This window comes from Polypterus senegalus, chromosome 7 (genome assembly GCF_016835505.1).
Source record: "Polypterus senegalus isolate Bchr_013 chromosome 7, ASM1683550v1, whole genome shotgun sequence".
NCBI classification, from domain to species: Eukaryota; Metazoa; Chordata; class Cladistia; order Polypteriformes; family Polypteridae; genus Polypterus; species Polypterus senegalus.
This window is the reverse complement of record NC_053160.1, coordinates 124787460-124814077: the sequence shown is the minus strand read 5'-3', so window position 1 is coordinate 124814077 and position 26618 is coordinate 124787460. Positions and strand designations below refer to the sequence as shown.

General features: G+C 39.8%; 1 protein-coding gene across 5 annotated transcripts in view; it reads right to left on the bottom strand.

Moving 5' to 3' along the window:
- The window catches only part of msh3 (mutS homolog 3 (E. coli)), a 351434-nt gene that overhangs the window by 291264 nt on the left and 33552 nt on the right, over window positions 1–26618 (bottom strand). For all 5 annotated transcript variants that reach the window (XM_039759260.1, XM_039759261.1, XM_039759263.1 and 2 more), the window contains exons 4-8: window positions 25106–25321; window positions 24642–24758; window positions 18907–19024; window positions 16363–16505; window positions 14363–14529 (exon numbers count right to left, since the gene is read on the bottom strand). In XM_039759260.1, coding sequence (XP_039615194.1) covers window positions 14363–14529; window positions 16363–16505; window positions 18907–19024; window positions 24642–24758; window positions 25106–25321 — 761 coding nt within the window. The remainder of the gene's footprint in view (window positions 1–14362; window positions 14530–16362; window positions 16506–18906; window positions 19025–24641; window positions 24759–25105; window positions 25322–26618) is intronic.

The following is a 26618-nucleotide window of genomic DNA, read 5'->3' as shown; positions in this document are numbered from 1 at the left end:
CGATCAGGCAAGTGCCGGGGCGATTGGAGGGGGGAACGCTGCCCGTGCGTGGCCCGAGCTGGGTGCTTTGGCAGCGGTTCTGCCCCTGTGTTCTCTTTTGTAGGGACGGACCCCGGGCGAGCTGAAGGAGCCCTTCGTGGTGGAACAGCCCTCTGATGTCGGGCCGTCTGTGGAATGATCTCTCTGCGGTGTGCAGGTGCGCTCACAGCTGGAGGAGCCTACGGGGAACGAGTGGCTCGGAACAAAGGCGTGGAGGTCTCGGAGGGGTGCCGACCGAGGAGGCCCGGGGTGCGGTAAAGGGGAGCACAACCTGTGCGAGGCACAGGGATGCACCATGGGTTGGTGCTCAGATTGTGTCTCCGCCCCTGGCCCTGCTAGGAGTGCGGGGCGGACCCGGCTATCCTCGAGTGGGACCCGTTTGGGGCTCTGCTGCCCTCGGGGCGGGTTGCTCTTACCACGCAGTGGTCTTCGCTGGCTGTGGGGCACTGTCAGGGATGCCAGGGGCCATGACCCGCCGGGGCGCCAGGAGGGACCGGAAGAGGGTCAGAGCCCTGCCTGGACCACGTGGGGTTTGCCTTCCGGGTTGCTTTGGGGGCCACGGGTCGAGGGCATGGAAGCCCTTCCCTGTAGGGGCCCGTGGTCACCGCCAGGAGGCGCCCCAATGCCTTGGGGACTTGTTTCCCCAGCACTCCCGCCACACCAGGAAGTGCTGGGGGGAAGATTTGTGACGGCGCACGGAGAGCAGCCGGGAGGACAGCCGGCACTTCCGCCACACGCGGGCGTGGCCAGAAGATTGCCGGGAACACCTGGGGCTCATCCGGGTCCTCCATAAAAGGGGCCGTCTCCATTCATTCGGGGCTGGAGTCGGGTGGAAGTAGGATGAAGCAAGAGGAGTGTGGAGGCGGCCCGAAGAAAGGCATTGTGGCCAGGACTTTGAGTGTTTGGGGTACTGTGCACTGTTTGAACGGGGTCTTTGTGACCATTGTTTGGGTCTGAGTGACCAATTAATTGTAAATAATTTGTATAATAAACGTGTGGTGGTTTGATAACAACATGTCCGCCTGTCTGTGCCCGGGTGCCGTTCACAACTGCTTAAACATAACATCTCTAAGATGATTTTTCAAATACAGAATGAAAATCTCTGAGATGTGAGAAGTTCTACTATTGTTACTTTATTTTAATTTCTTACAGTCAGATTTGAAATAATAATAATAATGTTTTACACAGTATGAAAATCTTTTATTTTGTGTAACCCATAAGCTATTTGGTGCATCAACAAAATATATTTTTTAAAAGTAAGGACCGACAAACAAGCTTAAAACAAAAATGATTACAAAATAACACCTTACAGTTTACAAAACATAAATAACTAAATAAATAAACCACATAAATAAACTAAAAACAAATACTTCTATATTCATGCAAGACCAGTCCCAATCATCAATGCATATAATTTGACATCATTAGTAACACTCCTGTGTTCTTTCAATATAGATGTTATAAAAAAAAAAAAGTCATACTAAAAGAAACTGTATGCCCAGTCAGAATGTATTCACAAGGTTACTACTGGTGCCGGTCATAAAATTAGAATATCATGACAAAGTTGATTTCAGCAATTCCATTCAAAAAGTGAAACTTGTATATTAGATTCATTCATTACACACAGACTGATGTATTCAAATGTTTATTTCTTTTCATTTTGATGATTATAACTGACAACTAATGAAAGTCCCAAATTCAGTATCTCAGAAAATTAGAATATTGTGAAAAGGTTCAATATTGAAGACACCTGGGGCCTCATGTATAACGCCGTGCGTAGAACTCGCACTATAACATGGCGTAAGCACAAAAGCCGAAATGTGTTTACGCACAGAAAAATCCAGATGCAGGAATCTGTCGCGTACTCCAACTTCCACGTTCTTCCGTTACATAAATCCCGATCAGCGTGAAAACTAGCGCTTCGTGCATGCGCATTATGTAACGCCCAAATCCTCCCAGAATTACGCCTATTTGAATATGCAAATCAATATAAATCGCCCTTAAGCGCAGCCTTCTGTGAAAAGACAATGGGAAAAGCACGGGGAAAATATAAGAATTTCAGCGAATACCAAGTGGAGGCAAAGGAAAAACATACTATTTGTTCAAATAAACCGTGGTGTAATCAACAAAATGAATTTGATCGAGTGACATAGCGTGTTGGAGAAACTTGAAAGCTCACATTCACAAAATCGCACAGTGCCGGAAATAAAAAAGAAGTCACATATCAAAGTTGCCGTGAAAAGAAGAGTTGTAAGCCCACTGTCTGAGTGTCATATGAAAGTTTATTAGGGTACAGAGAAAAAGGCACGGTGGGGAAAAAGCACGAAATGTCAACTTCAATCTCGACATTTCCACTTTAATCACGTAGTTTATTTTGTCATTTAGTAGAACATTATAAACTTCATCTTAAAATCGTTTAATTAACCAGTTTCTCAAATCACATCGTAATTAAAGTAGCACGTTAAATGCTTTGTTTTGTATTTGATCTTCTACTGTATGTGATCTATGTGTGTGAATCACTACTTGCTTCTTAAACTGGCTCTCTTCCTCCAACTGGACACAGAGTCCATTACATTTGTGATATTACAGCTCTCTGAATAACTAAAATACTGAGATGTATCGTGATGTCATTTTCATGATGATAGGAGCTAAAGCACATTATTAAACATGTGTTTCATGAGCCTCGTGCTCATGACAAGCATTTATCTTTTGTCGAAATTTGTAGCTGCGTTTTTAGCTGTGTTGTTATTTTCTCTTTCTGTTTTATATTCAATATATATTGGTAGCGCCCAAGAGTCCTTGCTTTTCTTTCCCCAAGTAACCGATCGCCATACAATCAGCTCTGTAATAGGCGTTAAGCCATCTGTAAGCTTAGCGCCGATTCTTCAAAACGTTTAAAGAACATTGAAATATCTTAGTAGTACATGTTTAATTATTCTATCCTTCACGACACTCCCAGTGAAGAATATAGATTATTTAAATGAAGTTAAAGTTTTATGTGTATAATTTAACAAACATATTTTGCTGCATTTCACCTTAAAAATGATATGTCATCATATGTAAATCGCGCTTTATAAAGTGGCCCAGGTTGTGAGATATTATAACTGTAGTGCAAGTTTACAGTGGGGTGATTGTACTTATAAGTACAAACAGTTCTACAAGGAGCAATTGATTGAGTGCATTTAAAGTTCTTGGGATTAAACTGTTTCTGAACCGCGAGGTCTGTACAGGAAAGGCTTTAAAACATTTTGCAGTGGCTGAGACAGCGTGTCCTTAAAGCTGTATACCGATAATTCTCTTTCCGATCAGCTGCTGCTGTGATTCACACTCAGATACAGTGATATAAATACTCGAGTGTGCAGTGAGAGTAATATGGAAAAAGATGATCCGCTGTGGCAACTCCTAACGGGAGGAGCTGAAAGAAGAAGAAGAAGAAGAAGTGAGAGTAACAACACTAAAGCAGTTATGGTATTTGGAATACTATGGCTGTTCCCTGGACCATTATATTGTTACAAGTTAATTACAATCAGATGCGTTACACCAATAAACAATATGCGGTTAGTTTCTGTGTATTTATAAAGCCGCGTCATGAAAATAATGAGTAATCACACAAGAACAGTAGCACTGCTTTGACGCTGGGTGCGCCAGTTTGCAAAACCGGCGGAGAACTTGCGTGCGACAAGCATGAGGTACCGTGGAAAAGTGCGTGGCTTTACGCCAAGTGTAGGTTTTATACATCGCGATTTGAACGTGGAAAAGTTCTTACGCAACATTTCTGTGCGTACGCACCGTTTTATACATGAGGCCCCTGGTGCCACACTCTAATCAGCTAATTAACTCAAAACACCTGCAAAAGCCTTTAAATGATCTCTGAGTCTAGTTCTGTAGGCTACACAATCCTGGGGAAGACTGGTGACTTGACAGATGTCCAAAAGACGACCACTGACACCTTGCACAAGGAGGGCAAGACACAAAAGGTCATTGCTAAAGAGGCTGGCTGTTCACAGAGCTCTGTGTCCAAGCACATTAATAGACAGGCGAAGGGAAGGACAAGATGTGGTAGAAAAAAGTGTACAAGCAATAGGGATAACCGCACCCTGGAGAGGATTGTGAAACAAAACCCATTCAAAACTGTGGGGGAGATTCACAAAGAGTGGACTGCAGCTGGAGTCAGTGCTTCAAGAACCACCACGCACAGACGTATGCAAGACATGGCTTTCAGCTGTCGCATTCCTTGTGTCAAGCCACTCTTGAACAAAAGACAGCGTCAGAAGCGTCTCGCCTGGACTAAAGACAAAACTGCTGCTGAGTGGTCCAAAGTTATGTTCTCTGATGGAAGTAAATTTTGCTTTTCCTTTGGAAATCAAGGTCCCAGAGTCTGGAGGAAGAGAGGAGAGGCACAGAATCTACGTTGCTTGAGGTCTGGTGTAAAGTTTCCACAGTCAGTGATGGTTTGGGGTGCCATGTCATCTGCTGGTGTTGGTCCATTGTGTTTTCCGAGGTCAAAGGTCAACGCAGCTATCTACCAGGATGTTTTATAGCACTTCATGCTTCCTGCTGCTGATGAACTTTATGGAGATGCAGAATTCATTTTCCAACAGGACCTGGCACCTGCACAAAGTGACAAAACTACCAGTACCAGGTTTAAGGACCATGGAATCCCTGTTCTTGATTGGCCAGCAAACTCGCCTAACCTTAACCCCATAGAAAATCTATGGGGTATTGTGAAGAGGAAGATGCAATACGTCAGACCCAACAATTCAGAAGAGCTGAAGGCCACTATCAGAGCAACATGGGCTCTCATAACACCTGAGCAGTGCCACAGACTGGTCGACTCCATGCCACGCCGCACTGCTGCAGTAATCCAGGCCTAAGGAGCCCCAACTAAATATTGAGTGCTGTACATGCTCATACTTTTCATGTTCATACCTTTCAGTTGGCCAACATTTCTAAAAATTATTTTTTTACATTGGTCTTAATTGACATTCTAAGTTTCCGAGATACTGAATTTGGGACTTTCATTAGTTGTCAGATATAATCATCAAAATTAAAAGAAATAAACATTTGAAATACATCAGTCTGTGTGTAATGAATGAATCTAATTTACAAGTTTCACTTTTTGAATGGAATTACGGAAATAAATCAACTTTGTCATGATATTCTAATTTTATGACCGGCACCTGTATGTGTTACTACAACCACTGTGATAGAGGGTATGAACCACAGGTTTCCATCACCCACCTCATGGACACACAGTCCTGGCAAAACCCCACCTACATTTACCTTTAATACCCCAAAATGAATTTACATATGTAATGGAACATTTTATCCTAGTCAATTCTTTCTCCAATATGTAGCCAAGAATACTGTTTGCTTTGTTTCAAACTCTAGTCTTACAAGAATAAAGTTATCATACTATATGATCACTAAGAATTCAAATGGAAAAGCACAACTAAAAAAATTATACAGAAAATTAAAATGATGCTATATTTTTCAGAAAATATATTCTGGCATTAGTCAGTGACCCCCAGGAAAAACTGGATGACAACTGAGAATAGCTTAGTGACTACTGGAGAGACAGCTAACAGCACAAAAAACTGGCAATGGGGTCAGGAATTGGCTGACTACCTAGACTGCACCTTCTGTGAGGGACAGCTCTTATAAGCTACATAAAATTCTTCAAATATATACCCCCAGGGGATCCCGAGAAGGGGGAGAATGAGCACCCCACTCATACAGACCAAGGGACAATGACCAATGCATACGGACATTCAATCATGAGCTCGAGATGCATCTGCTGTAAGGTTTGCAAAAATCCCTGTGGTCTTAAGATCCATCTGGCAAAGAAGAGATGCATGGAGTAGGAGAGAGATGCATACCGCAAAGGTACAACTCCTGGTAAAGCGCAGGAAGAGCCCGGCCCGGAGTCACTCACAGAGCCCAGAACCTCCAGGCACCAGAAACTCATTTTCCATGCTTTATAAACAATGACCCAAGGGTTAAGTGGCCCCCAGCCAGCAAGCAGAGTCAGTGGGTACAGTTCGACAAGGATGTAGTACAAATCATCACAGCTACAGTTAAAGGAGATGCTAATAGTCGGCTCCAGGCAATGTCAGCAGTTACTGTCTGCTATGCTCTGGAGAGGTTTGGACCAGAGGTGGAAAACACCCCAGTTCCCTACACTATGAATCACAGAACAATGATGATCCATCAGTTGCAACAGGAGCTTACGACCCTGACAAGGCAGTATAAGAGTGTGGAAGAGGGAGAGGAGGCCCCATTGGCTTATCTCTGGCACATTTTTAGGAAGAAACTAATGTCGCTATGCAGGGCAGAGTGGCACATAAGGAGAGGTGGAGGGAAAGCTAGAAAGTGTGCAGCTTTTATTGCTAATCATTTTAGGATCACTAGAGAACTGCTAGGTAGTAAATGCAGTGGTGTACTCAGGTGTTCCAAAGATGAGCTGGATGACTTCCTCCACCAAAATCTGAATGACCCAGTGAGAGAAGAGGAGCTTGGACAGCAGAGGACACTCAGATTTACCAGCTCCTGATGTGGAGTTTGATATGAGGGAACACAGCTCGAAGGAAATGAAGGAGGTAGTTAGGACTGCCGGAGCAAACTCTGCTCCAGGACTTAGCAGAGTACCTTATATAGTGTACAAGTATTGCCCAGAATTACTCAGAGCTCTATGGAAAATTCTGAGGATCATTTGGCGCAGGGAGGAGAATCGCAAAGCAGTGGAGATATGCAGAGGAAATATGGATTCCAAAAGAGGAAGACTAAAACAGATTGGGCAATTTAGATCTACCTCATTCCTTAGTGACGAAGGAAAAATATTCTTCAGCATACCTCTCCCGTCACTTGACAAATGTCCTCCTCAGAAACAACTACAGTAGACCCCTGCAAAGACGTGGTTCAGGGTTCGCGGCCTCAGTTGTTTGCGGATTTTTCCTTAGAACTTAACTAATAATTGTTAGCTGAAACCGCAAATATCCTTCGCAATTTTTTATGGCTTTTCATGGCAATACTGCACTGTAGAGAGAACAGGAAGCAACCGTAGAGGAAAACACGGCTTGGGATGGTGAAAGTAGCCAATCCAAGAGCATTGTACTCATCTACAATTTGAAACTGCAACTCCCAGCAGTACCTGCAGTGGCACCGGTTGGTCTTCTGCTGAGGGTGCAGGGGCTGTTTGGGTCAAAGGATGTCAGCACAGCTTTTAAAAAGGGGGCCAGTGACCAAAAGAAAAAAAAAAAGTTTTTGTAATTTGTGTTTCAAGTTCCTGTCTCTCTGCATGCCTTCTGTTGGGCTACCTGTACTTATTCGTTTTGTCCTGGATCGTTTTGTGGTTGGGGTCTGGATCGTCTGCCTGTGTACATGAGGACTGTAAGTGGATTCATTGCTATCCTGCGAAGAAAGGAGCGCTCCTGAACCAGTCCACCCGTCTTCACCATTTCAGGAACTACCGGTAGGACTATCTTTACATTCCCATTCAACAAGTGGATCTCTGGACTATCTATCTTCATCATTACATTTTATCCGTTGCCGTTTTTCATGGACTTTACTGTGTGTGGTTTTTTTTGGTGCTTTGTTGTATTTAATGTATAATCGGCGTAAGGGGAACAGGGGTGGTATCATTATTTTCATTTGAATCTCCACCATAAAAATAAATAAATCACCGTCTTCTCAATAGTGTGAATCTTAGCAGCACCGGACTGCTACAGCGTTATTCATTTCTCCTTGCTGCTTATTGACTGCTGCCCTGTAACGCATCTCTAGCTGAGAGTTCTAGTATTTTCTGTTTTGTTCTTCTTAATCCTTAAACCGTCGCAAACAGCTATAGTCGTTTCCCAGTTTCACTTGCCAGCACGTAGGAGCAGATTATATTCAGCGACGTACATTCATTGAGTGCCGCAACCGGCTATTGTCGGTCCCCAGTGCAATTTACCAGCACGCCAGATCTGATCAGTCAGTGCTGAACATTCGTTGAGCAGCCAGCTCATGACCACTGCCGGCCCCTGCAACACTGCAGCCTTACATTCTCTGGGATTGAACTGCTGCACTAGACTAGCCTGCCTGTGTCAGCACTTATCTCTGTGTGCTGCATGCAGCCAGTTCAAGCACAGTTGGCTCTGTGATTTACTGAATTTCACCAATGGCGTCAGTTGCCATTGTACATATTGTTCCAGTAGTTTTTTTAAATAGTTTTTACAGTTCATTGGCAGTGTGTAAAATGATCAGTGTTGCAGTAATTGTGATGCTCTTTGCATGGAATAAAAAAAATGTGTCCCATTAAAATTTCACTTTTTCTTTGTGAATTGTGACATTTACTTAAAGTGCAGCAAAAAAGTATTTGGCGTCCAGGGATGCATTGGCCCCACGTATGTGGCAGTTTAAGAGTTAAAGCCCCAAGATGCTGTCGAAACGCCCTGTACCTTCTAAGGCTCCTACTGCAGGTGACAGTACAATACTGTACAGTACAGTACATGGGTTTACCGTTACATTCTTTTTTTTAGGTAATGTATTAAGCTGAGGTTGAAATGAAATTAAAATACATTCTTTTTTTTTTAGGTAATGTATTAAGCTGAGGTTGAAATGAAATTAAAGTGTTTTGGGGACATACAGTATTTAGGGTTTAAACAATAAAAATAGGCATTTCTTTACCACATCCATAATTCACAGTTTTTCACAATTTGCGGGTACTCTATGAACATAACCCCTGCGAATTTCAAAGGTGTACTGTATATTGATATATCGGTTCAGAAAGGTGGAATTCCAGGCATCCCAAGCTGCCTAGAACATACTGGTGTGATAACACATCTCATCAGAGAGGCATGGGAGGTGACAGAAGACCTAGTTTTAGTGTAATTTTGCTGATGCATATGGCTCTATATAATATAAGCTGGTAGAATTGGCATTAGACCATCATCATGTCCCTAGGAAAATTAAAGATCTCACCAAAGATTATAATGGCAATTTTTGGATGAGGGTCACCTCTGAAACTACTGGTTAGAAAAGGGTATCATCACATGTTGTACAATTTCAGCTACCCTGTTCACCCTGACCATGAATATGGTAGTGAAAGCAATGGAGGTAGAATGCAGAGGACCCCAGACAGATTCTGGTGTGCAGCAACCCCCTACAAGAGCCTTCATTGACAACCTCACGGTTACAATAACTTCAGTCTCAGGCTGTAGATGGATCCTGAGGGGCCTTGAAAAGCTTTCCTCATGGGCAAGTATGAGCTTTAAGCCAACCAAGTCCCATTCCCTCATCCTAAAGAAGGGCAGAGTTACAGATACGTTCTGCTTTGTCTTAGATGGCATTACCATTCCAACAATCACTTAGAGGCCAGTCAAGAACCAGGGAAAAGTCTTTGACTGTAATCTCAATGACACAACTGCCATCAAGATAACTATCAGGGAGCTTGAGGCCTGGCTAACAAAGATGGATAAGTCAGTCTGTCTGGTAGATTTAAAGTCTGGATATAGCAGCATGGCATCCTACCCCGCATCTTTTGGCCTCATTTGGTACATGAGGTGCCAATTACAACAACTGAAACTTTGGAGAGAAAGATCAGTAGCTTAGCTGGTTATGATTGCCATGGTGTCTAAGCATGAGCATGAGCCTTGTATGCGAAGAATGACATGCTGCAGCTGTCTTTCAGTAACTTTTCTGAGGAATTCATAGTCTCTCGCTCAAGGGAAGTAAGGCAGTACCAGAACTCCAGAGATCCCAAGGTTTCAAAAGCAGGCATAGAGGTCAAGACCAGCAGGAAATGGAAGGCCCACAAACAGCTAGAATTGGCAGAATCTCTGTTGAAGCATAGGGCAGTTCTCCAAGGCCTCAGTATGAGTAATACCAGGGTAAAGGAAAGCAGCCACTCATCCAGGAAAAAAATGAGAGCAGGAATGGAAGAGACACGCATAAGTAGAATGATGGGGATGAGGCAGGTGGAGGTCTGGACTAGGTGGGAGAGTGTACTAAAGCGAAAAGTCACCTGGTCTGACATCTGGCAGGCCGAGCCCCAGCGCATAAAATTTCTGATCCAGGCAGTGTATAATGTCTTACCAAGTCCAGCAAACTTTCATACCTGGGGCAAGAGCGAGACACCGACTTCTCTTTATGCTCAGGAAAGGGGTCGTTAGAACACATACTCGGCAGCTGCCCAAAAGAACAATGAATCGGTCGCTATTGTTGGCGACATGACCAGTTGATAAGAACAGTTACAAATACTGTTTTCTCGGCCATCCTTGCCAGTAAGCATCACTGCCCACCAAGCAGGAACATCATCTTTGTGAGGGAGGGCAGGTGAACAGCAACATACTGTATAAACCCCAAATTACAGGCAGGCTTGCTCCACCCTGCGCAAGACTGAAAGATAATGGTAGACCTAGGTAAACAACTTTTAAGTTCCCAGCGCAAAAATAATAAAATAATATCATGATGACTAGACATAGTTGTACTGTCAGAAGCAACAAAACAACTAGTGATTATAGAACTCGCTGTTCCCTGGGAAGATTGTATAGTGGAATCATGCAGGAGGAAGTATGCCAAGTACAAGGACAAGGATGGTAAGTTCGTTGCCTACAAGTGGAAGTGGGTTGTAGGGGCTTTGCTGGCTGCTCACTCTGGAAAGCCTTCATTCTGCTAGGCATGACAGGGGTTGAAGAAAAAAAGAACAATCAGAGCCATCACAGAAACCGCAGAAAGATCCTCAAGATCACTCTGGATAAAGAGGAGCAATCCATGAACTAGAGCTACTGGGACGCAAGTCGTGGACTGATCATCCCTGGCTAGGTCATCTGGGTGAAGGTGTCTGATGTTGTGAGACCCTAAACACTCAATGACCCCAGGATACATCACTGTGTTCTGGTGCATCTGCAGGATGTTTTTTGACACAAACTATACAGACTGTTAAGCTGTATAGGGGGAAAAATGTAATACAAAAACATAGGGGAACTCGATTGAAAAGAGAAGCCTGAATTTTCCTCTACTGAGTGACTGCAATGATAATGTAAATTAATGAACAGACTGCTTCCTAGTTTCAAGCTTGAAATAAACTACTTGTCACTACTCAGACCTGGGGTACTACAATAGGATTTGTAACAGTACATGCAGAGTACCTGGCACTTTCAACAGATTATTTAAAATAACCATGGTATGTTTGTGCTTATATAAAGACATGGTCAATTTTGTTGGCATCCTTACAGCTGATTAGGAAAAGTGCTGTATGCCAACTTATAAGTGAAAACTAGCTGTCCCGGGTAAACCTGCATGCCTTTGATATGTCATTGAGTAAAGCAAAGCAAGTGTGAAAAGACATAAAGTCCTGCTTATTCTACAAAGATATTCTAAAATGGCCTGGACACATTTGTTGAAAACCCTAGAAAAGATTGTAAATACTGTAACTGAATTAGAGTGACTTTTCAAACTAGCTGTTTTACTTTAGTATCACACATGTCTCCATTGTGCAATCAGTCATTCAGCCTATTTAGATAAATAAGTAGGCACTTTACTGTTTAGTATCTTCATGTGTCCCATATGGAATATGGATCAGAGAACCCAAAGGACAGAGATCATATCAGCTTTATGCCCACAGAAAAAATGAAGCCTCCAAAGTTTTTTCAAAGCATTTTTAGAGTGCAAACCATCACTTCTTGAACTTTAATGCTATACAATTGCTCTCAATGCACCACACACAAAAGCAAATGAGCACTATGGCTATTCTTCTGATGTGACTTTGAAAGTTACAGGATTACTATCTGTAAAGTTTAAGCAAAGATGTTTGTCATGACTAATTTGGCAAAACAGTTGAGGGTGGGTACATCATTTTGTGAAGCACACAAAACTTTTTCTCTGTTCATGTGCTCTCATACAGATGGTTGATTTGAGTTCAGAAATGCAAGTCAGACAATTTAGACAAAGTAAAGCTACCGGAATTTTCTGAGTTGTGACGTGACACTGACCTTTAACCTTATTAAATTGTTTAAAATAAAATGTATAACCTGGTCAGCCCAAAATGAAACTTTTTGGTCAAATTGCATTTGGAGAGAAGTGATACACATTTAATACTTTGCAATTAATTTCAACAAAAATGCTGTTTATCTTTATTTGCCTTTTTTTGCAGACCAAGTAACAAATCAAAAGTGACCTCACGTTTCCCTGAGTAGTCTAACAGGTAACCTAACGTGAATGCACTCTGATTAAACTCAGAGCTCTGAACAGATCAGAGAGCATGTGAAAGCAGCATTGCAAAAACGTGTTGAAAGCAGTAAAATGCAAAGGAACCAAAGCTGTCTCAGACACAAATAATAGCACTGTTTAAAAGGATTCAGAAATATGACTAGGGCAGCAAAAAGACAAATTCTGTTACTAATGCCACAATTTCCGACCTCCGATTTGGAAAACTCGAAGAAAATGTAACCCAAACTTAGAATTACATCTCACAAACTATGGCCTGGTCTCTCAAGTCAGTAAGTAAAGTAATGCTTTATCTGTTTTATTTGTTTATTAGAAGAAGTTAATTGAAATGAATCACCTTAATCCATAATACTGAATATTAAGAAGGTACATGTTAATATTTCAAGAAAGAACAGTAACGGACTAACTGATGTTAATTTGACATGCACCACTGTCCATTCATTGTGCTCAATGGTGCAGTTTTTAAACTGCAGCTTCCAGGCAGAAACAATACTATTTATGGTTGCCATGAGCATATTTTTTACACATGACAATGTACTTTTTGCACCTTTGTTATTTTTAGGTTTCTTCTTTGATCTGGACTACAAGAACTATTGGTTAAGGTTTGTTGCTGTTACACAAGCCAAATACCTGCTTTTATGGGGACATCTATGTTTGCTTTCCTACTTGAGTAGTACAAACACGGAGGTATCAAATGATGCAATTGTGACTTTTGACTTCCCAGCTCTGCTGTATAACGAACGCAGCATACTAAAAAAATATTGGAGTTCTGCATTTTAGACAATCAAACATTTTCTCACAATGAATGCCCCACTACCAACTCGTATTTAGAAAGGAGAAGACAAAAAAAAAACTGTTCATATGACAGTTCAAAAAAAAACAACACCCTACCTTACCCTCCTCAACCCACGCTCTAAAATAGTTTCTGTCCATAAAAGCATTTTCTGACCTTCAGTTGCAGGACTCATTCACACACAGTCTCATAATCACTCTCATCAGGCCAGTTTACAGTGGACTGCCATCTTAACTTACAGTAAACTTAAATAAAAAAGTAAAAGTAATGTCTAGAATGTGCAAAGAAAAATAGGACTACTTTGGGGAAAGCCCATGTAGACGGTGCCAAGAACTGGGTTTAAATCCATCTTTCAGGAAACATGAGACAGCTTGCAGCTGGAAGAAAAAATGAATTAAAAAAAAAAACCTAAATATGCACTGTGGCTGTTTGTCACAGACTGTGTGCTGTGATGCTGCTGTGTTTCGAAAGACTTCAAGATCAAGGTGAATAAGTTCATGAGAGAATTTTTACACTTATTTATCCGTGGTTTTGCAGATAGACTTTTGTAACTGCTGTTGGAAGTTAGGACTGCACCTTTAAGAGAGTGGCACATTAGGGGAAAGAGAAACTTTTTTTTAATGAGATCTGGTAGTTAAGTGTCATTTAATTTGTCTCTGTACAATATTAAATACAAGTCGCACTAAAAATGCATGAATGGAGGGTTGCATACATGTGTATACTTGTGGCAATACTTGTTCAGATACATCCGAGCTTGAAGAAGATGCTTTCTTTATAAAACTACAAAGCTGCAACCTAATATTTTGTACATTTCTGTATACAGAGTAATTGGAGTAAATTAAGTTATATCTGATCATTATTTTTAATTTATACGATTCGATTTAGATTCTTAAGGTCTCAAAATCAATCTTGTGAATCTCAATCCTGCTCAATTACTATATGTAGATTTTTGCTTATCTTGTTTTTGATGTCCATTCCTGTAGAACACGCTAATGCGAAGGTTGAATCTTTCTACAGAAAAAGCACTTTACTGCTTCACATGAAATGGTGTGTCCTCTTTAACTGAAATTCATGTCTTAGACACTTAAATCAGAGGTTTGTACTTACTACTGATTCAAACGTTGCGTTTGAAAAAAGGTGCACATGAGAAAAACAAAAAAATACATCTGGTTCACTTAAATTTCAACAGTAAAACCATTCCTTGTAAAAAGAAATAAACTAAGATCTTTTCAAAGGTTTCAATAGGACTATATACTTCAAGATGTGATACCATAATGCTTCAAACATAATGGTGCACATATACAAATTTTGTTTATCAAATACCTTGCAGCCACAATTCCATTGACCAGTCTCTCCGTTTCCTCAGACAATGATGATGGCAGCAGGATTTCCACAGGTTGCACTCGAAGGATGCGGCTCTCAAGCTCAGAGCGCGAAGCCAAGTCCTGAAAGCTGTCATACATAATATCTCCAGTGCTGGGTTGTACTGCCTGTCAAGCCACAAAAACCACAGAAGAAAAAGCACTGCATTAACCTCACGGACTGCATAAAGAACATTTGAAGGAGTCTTTGGATTGCTATTTTGTGATGAATGTTTTATAAAGAGTTCTTCCAATTTTTTCACACCTAAGGCCATGTCAAATTACACAATTTTTCTGGACAATTTTAAGTCGTAAACTTAATTTGCATAATCTAGGAGAATTGGAGGCAGCTGTCGCACACTCATGTAAAGCCAGTTCCATTGCATGACATATTCAGTGACTCTGTCCAAACAGTCTGTAACTTCTACCAATAAAAGAAAAAAGGTTTGATTTTTATTTTATAATTATAAATTATAATGCTAGTGATCCAAGAGTTTTATTCTCAACTATTAATCGTCTTCTAAACCCAGCTCAATGAAATGGAAGGCCCCGTTAACACTTCTAGTGAAAATTGCGAGGCTTTTGCTATATTTTTTAAACATAAAATAAATGATTAGAAATAATATAGTATATCCGCCTAAAGTTAATCTCATTGAACCCCAGCATGCCCTTTAGAGCGAGTTATATTTTTTCACTGTAGTAGATCCACCTGAACTACATAGATTAATTTCTCAGCTGAAACCCTCTACCTGCATCCTTGACCCAGTACCAACAGGCTTTTTCAAACAAGTCTCAGATGTCCTAATTGATAGTGTACGTTACATAGCAAATCATTACATACAGGGGTCTTCCCTGACTGTCTAAGGACTGCAGTTGTTAAACCCCTGCTCAAGAAAAATAATTTTGACCACTCTGTCCTCAAAAACTTCCTTTCTTAAGGGAGAAACATGCCTTTCTTAAGTAATGTTTTAGAAAAGTCCATTTTTAAGCAGCTATTGAAACCATAGCCCAGAGTACTCTTATAAATCGCCTTGCACGATGGGGTGACCTCTCTGCCAGTGTCATAAATTGATTTCAGTCTTATTTAACAGGTACAAAATTCTTTGTTAGTTGCAGTGATTGTACTTCGGAGGCCCATGTGGTGTACCACAAGGATCTATTCTGGGTCTGCTGTTTTTTTTTCAATCTACATGCTTCCATTAGGTCAGATTATCTCAGGTAGAACGCCCAATGGGTCTGGACGATCTTTTGGCCTTGGAACCCCTGTAGATATTTTTTTCTTGTAACTTTCTCCTTGATTTCTTGCAAAATACTTTGAGCCACACTGTTTGTATAAAAACGTGCTATATAAATAAATGTTGTTGATGTTACTGTGGTTATCTTAAGCCACAGCTGCATGCTCTATATAAGCGAAGGCTGAAAAGCAATTGGCACTCACCACGAAGTACAATGCATAATGCGGTGCTGCAAGGAATAAGGAGCACAAGCATTTTAGTCCTTGCAAAAAGAAGAAAGGCTCTTAGTTGAATGCCTTTTGTTTTATGTAGCAGGATAGGAAGGGAAAAAAAAAGGGACGAGATTGTGGCTGAACATGTCATACCTGTAAACTCTTTGCATTGGAACTGGCTCAAACTCTCTCCATCTGGCAGAATGTTATTGGCTGTCAGAAAAACAGGCAAGCATGCAATTATTTGGAAGTGTGAAACTGCTGTAAAGTCATAATGAAGTCATCTTATTTGACATGTCCAGTAATTCTTAGTAATGTCAAATGGTGACAAGACTACAGAAATCAACTTGGACATCCCCGATGACTAGAATTCATGTAATGTGACTTTGGCTTAATTCACAAACATTGAAAATGAATTGTTCATCTTCTTTTTAATGTAATTTATTTCCTCATCTCACCAAAGTTAACAGTCCATCACATTTATTTTTTACTATATTCCTTTTTCCATTTCTTACCACCAAGCCAATAACAGGTCCTTGCTTTTTGCATTTCTTTCCCTCCCAGTTCTCAGAGATACACAAAAGGCAACTGTTTGGAATGTCAACCACTGCATCCTGAGCATCATCTAGGTCTTCTATCTTCAGCAGAGGATTTACATCTACATGATTAATAAGGAAAGCATAGCAAAACTTAATCTAATTACTTGGAAGTACAATTCAAGTCTAGCACAGTTGCCTGTACAAAAAAAAAACAATGCATTGAAGCACAGAATGTAGTCTCATGTAGGGATACAGTAAGCATATTCTCAATATTCTTATTTCTTTTCCTAAAATTAAACTCTGCTGTACAATATATTATACATCATGGGCTTCACAGTACATTCCATCTTCCATTTTCTCAGTCCATCTTATCTAGGGTTGTGAAGAGCCTAGGTTATCTCTGAAACACTTGGTCAAAAACAGGAAGATAGGAAAAACACCAAAGAGGAGGGATTAGTCAGAATATGTTGATGCACATATACACAGGCACACTTATATTTAGACTGTGAATTAATCTCATTTAGTTGTCTTCAGAAAATGAGAAAACTCAAGGAACCTTATACACACACATTTAGAGAACATAAAACTACACAGAGAAGGTGATAAATATCAAAGAGCTAACCCCACAGAGTTTGCTTCCCTTTAGGTTAAATAAATATCACAAAAAACTTCAAGAACTTGTTGAATTTGGCAAACTGCATTGAACTCAATGATAAAGGAGAAAATTAACTAGTTTTGAGTGGGTTATATAAGTGCAATGGTTTTTTAAATCTCCCTGAGGGCTATAAAGTGTATGGCTTCTATGCTGGGCCATTATCGTGACCAAAAATGTGATCTGCACTGTGAGACAATCAGTGCTAATCGCTACATCACAATGTCTTAAACAACAGACGCCGCAGATGGAATGAATACCACAAGCAAAATATAGCAAAACTGTTCAGAAACTGGCAAGAAGTAAAAAATATTTAACTCATCGTGCTCATAGAGTTCCAATCTTGGTCCAAACATTGGCCATGTGAACCATGTATCATTCTGTATAGATGCTTCACAATTTTTTCTTCCATCAAGAAGAATAAAATGCTTTGTTAATACTAATAAATACTGCATTACTATTATTATCGTTTCACATGATCTGTGACGTCACGTGAGCCTGGGTGAGTCATGTGTGTGATGAGGAAAAAAATTTGTCTAAGAAGGGTGGCACAGTGAATTTCAAGGAACATATTCAACAAGTAAGGTCACTGGCAAACTCAGCATATTCGCTGTGTAAAACACTTTGACAAATTTTGCAATCAACACTAGTGATACGGTCAGAAATAGGACTCACATAATATGGTATACGAGTGTCCTAATGTAAGCATTTCTGCTAAAGTTTGTCTGCTCATTATCTGAGATAGAAAAAATTCCATATCATTAAAGTATTAGACAACCCACAGGTACGTCATTTAGGTACAGCATTTTTTAGTACAAAAATAGCAAACATAAAAATATACTTTTGGCTTAACTTATTATGTCAATCTTTTCCTTTACCAGTTCCACTTATTTTGGTTCTATTTAGCTCCTTATTACATTCAACTAAAAATGTCCTTTTTTTTGGTATTCTTTGCTGGGTGCCCCTGCTTCGTAACTTACTTGTGTCTGTTTTTTCTTTGTACATATCCAAGAATAAAATCTGTCTCCTACTTATTCAACTGAAACTTCACAACTTCTGTTTATTTTCCAAATTTAACATTCATCTATCTTCAAACTCATTAATCCACTACAAACTCAAGGCGGTCTGTCAGCACTGGATGCAAGGCAAGAACCAGTCCTGAAAAGGGGATAACTCCGATGCAGGATATATGATGTATACACACACACACCACTCACTTATACAGGGCCAGTGACAAATTAACCTATTGCAAGAAAAATACTTACTGTGTGAATTTTAAAATGCTTCAAACTGTGCCGGTATGTTATATTAAAACATTTAGAATCATTTGTATCAACACATCACAATAAAGATAACATCATATGACATTTTATCTTTTTAAGTTATTCACTGCTAATAATTTACATATAAGAAGTCATATTCAATAAACCACATACACACTCAAGACTTTTAATCTCTTTAACTATTTTGGGACCTTCAGATAATGTAAAGAATAGGGATATTTAAAGATTGTACCATTAATCTGTTCTCTGACTGGTGTAATTAAAATGCTTATTAGCTATGATATGTGACTCATGACTATTCTTTGTTTACAGAGTATGTTCTGTAACATCTAACCTGTCTAACTTTAACAGACTGAGGAAAATCCAATATGGAATAAGTAGTAATGAGGAAACCCTTTAAGTTGATTAATTAGTTTTAATGAAAAAGTAAAGTAGGAAGCATTTTTGTTTATTTAAAAGTAAAAACTAGGACTTGTTAAAAACTTGACTGATTATTTTAATAGTATGTTTTCAAGAAAACAACTTTCAGCTAAACATATACTTAAACCGAAGATTCTTAATTATCCATTAAATATAAAAAGATACCTTCTCCCACAAGTGTGGACTTTGTATAGAGAGCTGTTAGCTTCCTGCTGAAAAGTGCACTCTTATTTACTCCTGCTGCTTTCAGTGCTGTTGTCTCTGTCTGTTTCACCACTCCCACCTGGAAAATGAATTATGTTAATAGCTAAATAAAATGATAAATATCACTTTTTCTTTAATATTTTTACAAGAAAATTTTTTAACATATTTGTCAACATTGCTTTATGTACAAATGGGCTCCTGTGAAATCATGCTCAGGGTACTGAAGCAATGAAAATAGAAAAAAAAAATCAATAATAAATATGTATTTATGAATGATATTTCATGCATTATTTTGTGCACTGTTAGTAAAAATAACCTGTTATTTTCACTATGGCACTTTGCGAAAGGGCATGTTTATGAATGGCATTCTTCATTCTTAATTTTGGAACAAAACATATGATAACATTTAGGGGTTACCTCAATTAACATATCTTGATTTGAACTGGTTTAATGACTAAAACAATCCAATATATTATACATATATATTACTCTTATTATATATGTACTAGCTGATTACCCAGTGGATTCGCTCACTGAGTGCAAGGAAATAAAATAAAATGTAGTATTTATAAAATAAGTTATTAAGTAGTAAAACATTTTGATAAAAGAATTTGAATGATATATAAGAAGTGTATAAATTATTAAACAGTAAAACATTAACATTTAAGAAGTAAAGATACATTGAGTACTACTGCAGTGGTTTCGGGTAAACTACCTGCTTGACAACCTTGCACTACGTGCTTGTGATTAAAGAGAAAAATTATTCTGAGAAATGTGGATGCTGCCCTTCCGTGCTTAACGGGCAGAAGGTTCAAACAATTCCCAAGTCTAATACTTCACATGAAGAGGTTGGTACATCTTCTTAGATGTAAAACCTCCATCTTCTTAAAAGAATTCATCACAAAAGCAACCTTGACTGTTGCAGGGTTTTAGTGTCCCAAACTCACCTTAAGGGACAGTAAGTAGTCGTGCACCTCAATTTACGAAGAAAGTCACGCTTCAATGGTGCCAATTACACTCATTCGCAAAGATTTTCACTGTCCAAGGAGCCGACGGGGCACTTGAAGTGTCACAAACAGTGCGAGAAGAGAGGATGCTTCCTGAAACTGTGAAGCTGTCGACCTGGTGGAGCAGCCCAACATTCTGTGCCTCCCAGCGTCCACTTTGTTGTTATGACCACTCGCTGCTGAAGGAGGTCTCGTCTTCACATTGTTTACCGCCACAGTAAAAAAGTAGAAAGATGCAAAGCTGTTTTCTTCATCTCTTCTACTATCAAGTACTGTCAATTAAAAAAAAGTTACAATGCGGCAGTTTCCGCGACAGTCACTTGAACGAATAAATAAAACATCTCTGTCAGAGCGTGCCTGGCGGCGGACGGCTCAACACTGGAGTCCAGAGAGGAAGGCTGGGAGAGGGTGACGCAGGGCGCACTTCTATGGGATAGATCGGCATGTTTGTGTTTACTTCTTTTCAATATCAGTAAAATAACTCTCACACAAATAATAACAATTCGCAAAGATGATATAAAAATGGCTTCCACAAACAAAGTGATTAGTTCCTGTATTATAATATGTTCGGTGGTCATACGCAATTTCCGTTTCAAACGTGAAAACAAATTTATATATTATATATATATATATATATATATATATATATATATATATATAACTCTGTTCACGACCAAACAGTTCACCAAACTTTTGCCTCGGTTCACAACCACACAATCGGCATACAAACAAGCCAGTTTCCCTTTCGGTTTGTGCACGCCGATGATTTCTGCACATGCTGCATTGTTCTCGGGCAGACTACCTTCCTCCAGCTGAGAGAGAGAGAGAGAAATAGAGGTAGCCAAGTGCCTGCTGGGGAGGGGGAGATTGCTGCACGTGTTTGCCTGCCTATCTGCCTGCCTGCTTGCCTGTGCCGGGGGGTGGAGTTGGGGGATGGTTCGCGTGCACGTATTGCCTGCCTTCTGCATAGGGGGAGGGGGGTACAGCTGAGACTCTCTCTCTGAGAAGCAGGCAGTATGTGCACGCGAACCATCCCCCCCAGCACAGGCAGGCAGGCAGGCTGAGAGAGAAGAGAGAGAGAAAAAGCGAGCGAGCCGCGTGCCTGCCTGGCTTTTTCATTTAAGCAGAGCTGCTCCCTGTTCATTGTTCTCAGTCAGACGTGCATGCTTTACCTCCACTCTCTTTGCGCTCTACAGTATTTTGTGTGCTTTTGCAGTTAACTATGGCTTCTAAGCAAGTGAAGAGTGGTGAGAAGAAAGTTTTGAAGAAAATTGAAATCGAAGTAAAGAAAGAAATTACAAGAGGTGGAAAAACTGTTTACCAGTTTACTCATTTACCAATTTGAGAACCCTCGTGCTTTCAAGCAGCATAATGTAAACAAAGCCAGACTGGCAGCAAACATGAAGGGTTGAGTCACAAGAACTTTATTTTTGGATTGGCTGCATGAGGCTTTCTCTCCCACCAGCTAAACAGCTAAAAACACCAGAAAATATATAAATATATATAAATATACTGCTCAAAAGAATTAAAGGAACACTTTTTAATCAGAGTATAGCATAAAGTCAATGAAACTTATGGGATATTAATCTGGTCAGTTAAGTAGCAGAGGGGGTTGTTAATCAGTTTCAGCTGCTGTGGTGTTAATGAAATTAACAACAGATGCACTAGAGGGGCAACAATGAGATGACCCCAAAACAGGAATGGTTTAACAGGTGGAGGCCACTGACATTTTTCCCTCCTCATCTTTTCTGACTGTTTCTTCACTAGTTTTGCATTTGGCTACAGTCAGTGTCACTACTGGTAGCATGAGGTGATACCTGGACTCTACAGAGGTTGCACAGGTAGTCCAACTTCTCCAGGATGGCACATCAATACGTGTCATTGCCAGAAGGTTTGCTGTGTCTCCCTGCACAGTCTCAAGGGCATGGAGGAGATTCTAGGAGACAAGCAGTTACTCTAGGAGAGCTGGAGAGGGCCATAGAAGGTCCATAAACCATCAGCAGGACCAGTATCTGCTCCTTTGGGCAAGGAGGAACAGGATAAGCACTGCCAGAGCCCTACAAAATGACCTCCAGCAGGCCACTAGTGTGAATGTCTCTGACCAAACAATCAGAAACAGACTTCATGAGGGTTGCCTGAGGGCCCAAATGTCTACTGCGCCCTCTGCTCACTGCACAGCACCGGAGAGTTCAATTGGCATTTGCCATCGAATACCAGAATTGGCAGGTCCACCACTGGCGTCTTGTGCTTTTCACAGATGAGAGCAGGTTCACCCTGAGTGTATGTGAAAGACGTGAAAGGGTCAGGAGAAGCCATGGAGAATATTATGCTGCCTGTAACATCATTTAGCATGACTGGTTTGGTGGTGGGTCAGTGATGATCTTGGAGGCATATCCATGGAGCGACTCACAGACCTCTACAGGCTAGACAACGGCATCTAACGGCATCTTGACTGCCATTAGGTATCAGGATGAAATCCTTGGACCCATTGTCAGACCCTACGCTGGTGCAGTAGGTCCTGGTTTCCTCCTAATGCACGACAATGCCCGGCCTCATGTGGCAAGAGTATGCAGGCAGTACCTGGAGGATGAAGGAATTGAAATAATTAAATGGCCTTCACGATCCCCTGACTTAAACCCAATAGAACATCTGTGGGACATTATGTTTCGGTCCATTAGGCCCGCCAGGTTGCTCCTCAGACTGTACAACAGCTCAGGGATGCCCTCATACAGATCTGGGGGGAAATGCCACAAGACACCATCCGTCATCTCATTAGGAGCATGCCCCGATGTTGTCAAGCATGCATACAAGCTCGTGGGGGCCACACAAGATACTGAAAAGCATTTTGAGTAGCAGAAATTAAGTTTTTGAAAAAATGGACTAGCCTGCCACATCTTCATTTCACTCTGATTTTAGGATGTCTACACAATTGAGCCCTCTGTAGGCAGAAAACTTTTATTTCCATTAAAAGACTTGGCATCCTTTTGTTCCTAAGACATTGCCCTGTCATTATTTGTATAGATATCCAACTTCATATTGAGATCTGATGTATCTAATGTGTTTCTTTAAAGTGTTCCTTTAATTTTTGTGAGCAGTGTATATTATATATATATATATATATATATATATAAATATAAATACATATATAAATATAAATACATATATAAATATAAATACATATATAAATATAAATATATATAAATATAACTATATATATATATATATATATATATATATATATATATATATATATATATATATATATATATATATATATATATATATACACACATACACTCACCTAAAGGATTATTAATGCAATTATCTAATCAACCAATCACATGGCAGTTGCTTCAATACATTTAGGGGTGTGGTCCTGGTCAAGACAATCTCCTAAACTCCAAACTGAATGTCAGAATGGGAAAGAAAGGCGATTTAAGCAATTTTGAGCATGGCATGGTTCTTGGTGCCAGACGGGCCAGTCTGAGTATTTCACAATCTGCTCAGTTACTGGGATTTTCATGCACAACCATTTCTAGGGTTTACAAAGAATGGTGTGAAAAGGGAAAAACATCCAGTATGCGGCAGTCCTGTGGCTAAAATGCCTTGTTGATGCTAGAGGTCAGAGGAGAATGGGCCGACTGATTCAAGCTGATAGAAGAGCAACTTTGACTGAAATAACCACTCGTTACAACCGAGGTATGCAGAAAAGCATTTGAGAAGCCACAACACGCACAACCTTGAGGCGGATGGGCTACAACAACAGAAGACCCCACCGGGTACCACTCATCTGCACTACAAATAGGAAAAAGAGGCTACAATTTGCACAAGCTCACCAAAATTGGACAGTTGAAGACTGGAAAAATGTTGCCTGGTCTGATGAGTCTCGATTTCTATTGAGACATTCAAATGGTAGAGTCATAATTTGGCGTAAACAGAATGAGAACATGGATCCATCATGCCTTGTTACCACTGTGCAGGCTGGTGGTGGTGGTGTAATGGTGTGGGGGATGTTTTCTTGGCACACTTTAGGCCCCTTAGTGCCAATTGGGCATCATTTAAATGCCACAGGCTACTTGAGCATTGTTTCTGACCATGTCCATCCCTTCATGACCACCATGTACCCATCCTCTGATGGCTACTTCCAGCAGGATAATGCACCATGTCACAAAGCTTGAATCATTTCAAATTGGTTTCTTGAACATGACAATGAGTTCACTGAACTAAAATGGCCCCCACAGTCACCAGATCTCAACCCAATAGAGCATCTTTGGGATGTGGTGAAACAGGCGCTTCGTGCCCTGGATGTGCATCCCACAAATCTCCATCAACTGCAAGATGCTATTCTATCAATAGGGGCCAACATTTCTAAAGAATGCTTTCAGCACCTTGTTGAATCAATGCCACATAGAGTTAAGGCAGTTCTGAAGGCGAAAGGGGGTCAAACACCGTATTAGTATGGTGTTCCTAATAATCCTTTAGGTGAGTGTATATATATATATTTTTTTTTTTTCATTAAGGTTATTGGAGAAACTACTTATCATTGCAGAGAAACAATGGGATATTGTGCCCTTAACTGAAAGCTTGAGGGCACTACAAGACTAATTCAGCAGAACCCATTTACTGCTTCACAAATAATGAGGAGAAAACAAAATCAAAGATATAAAAATGCTCAGTAGAAGCACTGACCTTATGTCCTTTGGAAACCAAGCGTCTGATATGTACAAATAGCCTGTGAGTAGGAATACTAGCTGTCATAAAGTTGTGGTCAAGATGGCAGTAAATATTTAGTTCTTTTGCTGCAACCTACAGAAAAGAAGGACCACAGTAAGTACAGACTAATAATCTGCCTGTAAACTCTAGTTACAAACATCAACATAACACTTGAAAATACAAACATTTGCTGTACAAGTAATGCTTAAAGAACATTTAAAAATCCCTAACAAATTGCTACCATAGTAAACTCAAAGTACTCTCAAAAGGTTTTTCTGGATAGAATGACAAAAACAAATGTGAATTGTAAAATTACCTTTATAAATGTTCAGCATTTAGATATAGTTTAATTATTTTTAATCTATATGTTTTCATATTCTTCATAACTCCTTAAAAAGGCCAAAGAATCTTAAAGATATAGTAAGAGTAAAATTTGGCACCTCTGCATCATCTCCAAAGAAGCGGTACTTATAGCCACATTCCACACACAGCAAGACATCCTTGTGTTTCTCCTTGATTTCCAGGTACTGCAGTTCTAGGGGTGTGTAGATGCATTTTGTCCGCCTGTTTGGAGGTATGAAATCTACTTCATTCTTTTGAGCTTCAGGTCTTAAGCTGGTGGATGAAAATCGACTCAAATCACATTTTGACCCATTCTGTTAAGAACAAGATGAAAAGAAAAAAAAAAAAAAAAAAGATTGGACTTCAGAAGTTTATTGTTCTTTTGTTTAGTGTCATAGAATTTGTCTTGCATGCTTTTAAAATATTATAATGTACATTATTGCCCAGGTGAACAAAAGGAAAGAAAAAATATAGGGCACACACACTTGCATGAACCAAACTCAAAGGGTTGCCAAATAAAAATCTTTTACTATTGAACTTAACCTGACTCAAGATGAAAAATGTTCAACAGTGACACTGCGTGGTATAACTGTTTTCCTGACGGTTCAGCTAAAATCATTTTAAACATTTAATCTATACTAATAAAATGCAAAGCCCTCACTGACTCACTCACTCACTGACTCATCACTAATTCTCCAACTTCCCGTGTAGGTAGAAGGCTGAAATTTGGCAGGCTCATTCCTTACAGCTTACTTACAAAAGTTGGGCAGGTTTCATTTCGAAATTCTACACGTAATGGTCATAACTGGAACCTATTTTTTCATCCATATACTATAACTAGCAAAATACCCGCGACTTCGCAGCGGAGAAGTAGTGTGTTAAAGAAGGAAAGAGAAAGAAAAGGAAACATTTTGAAAATAACGTAACATGATTGTCAATGTAATTGTTTTGTCACTGTTATGAGTTATGAAAAAGAAAAGGAAAAATTTTAAAAATAACGTAACATGATTGTTAATGTAATTGTTTTGTCTTTGATATGAGTGTTGCTGGCATATATAGATCTACTTTATAGATTCCAGTGCTGACTTTATATATTCCGAAATATTCCAACGCCGTCTTTATATACTCAGGTTTTGACTTTATATATTTGGGAATGACTTTATATATTCAAGTTTTGACTTTATTTATTCCGACAGTGACTTTATATAATCAAGTTTTGTCTTTATATATTCGCGGATGACTTTATATATACAAGTTTTGACTTTATATAGTTAAATGTAGTCATCATTGCATAAGTTTTTCTTTACCATAGAAATTTAAAGACTAAATTCAACTTCCATTCCTAACAAAGATATTTCTGGCGACTAAATAGAAGCTACTTATATCCAAATTCGAGCTATTGAGCTGTCGCCTGCCTGCCTGCCAGAATAAATCACCCTTCCTTCACTCTTACTTTTTTACCATTCATTTAATCATGGCTAGTGGCGGAAAAATTATAAAATGGAAGGAGGATTACACTGAGTATGGCTTTACCAAAACAATTATTCATGGCGAATCGATTATTCATAAAGCTTCAACTGGTGATCTGTTTTTCTGTGTTAACCTCATATT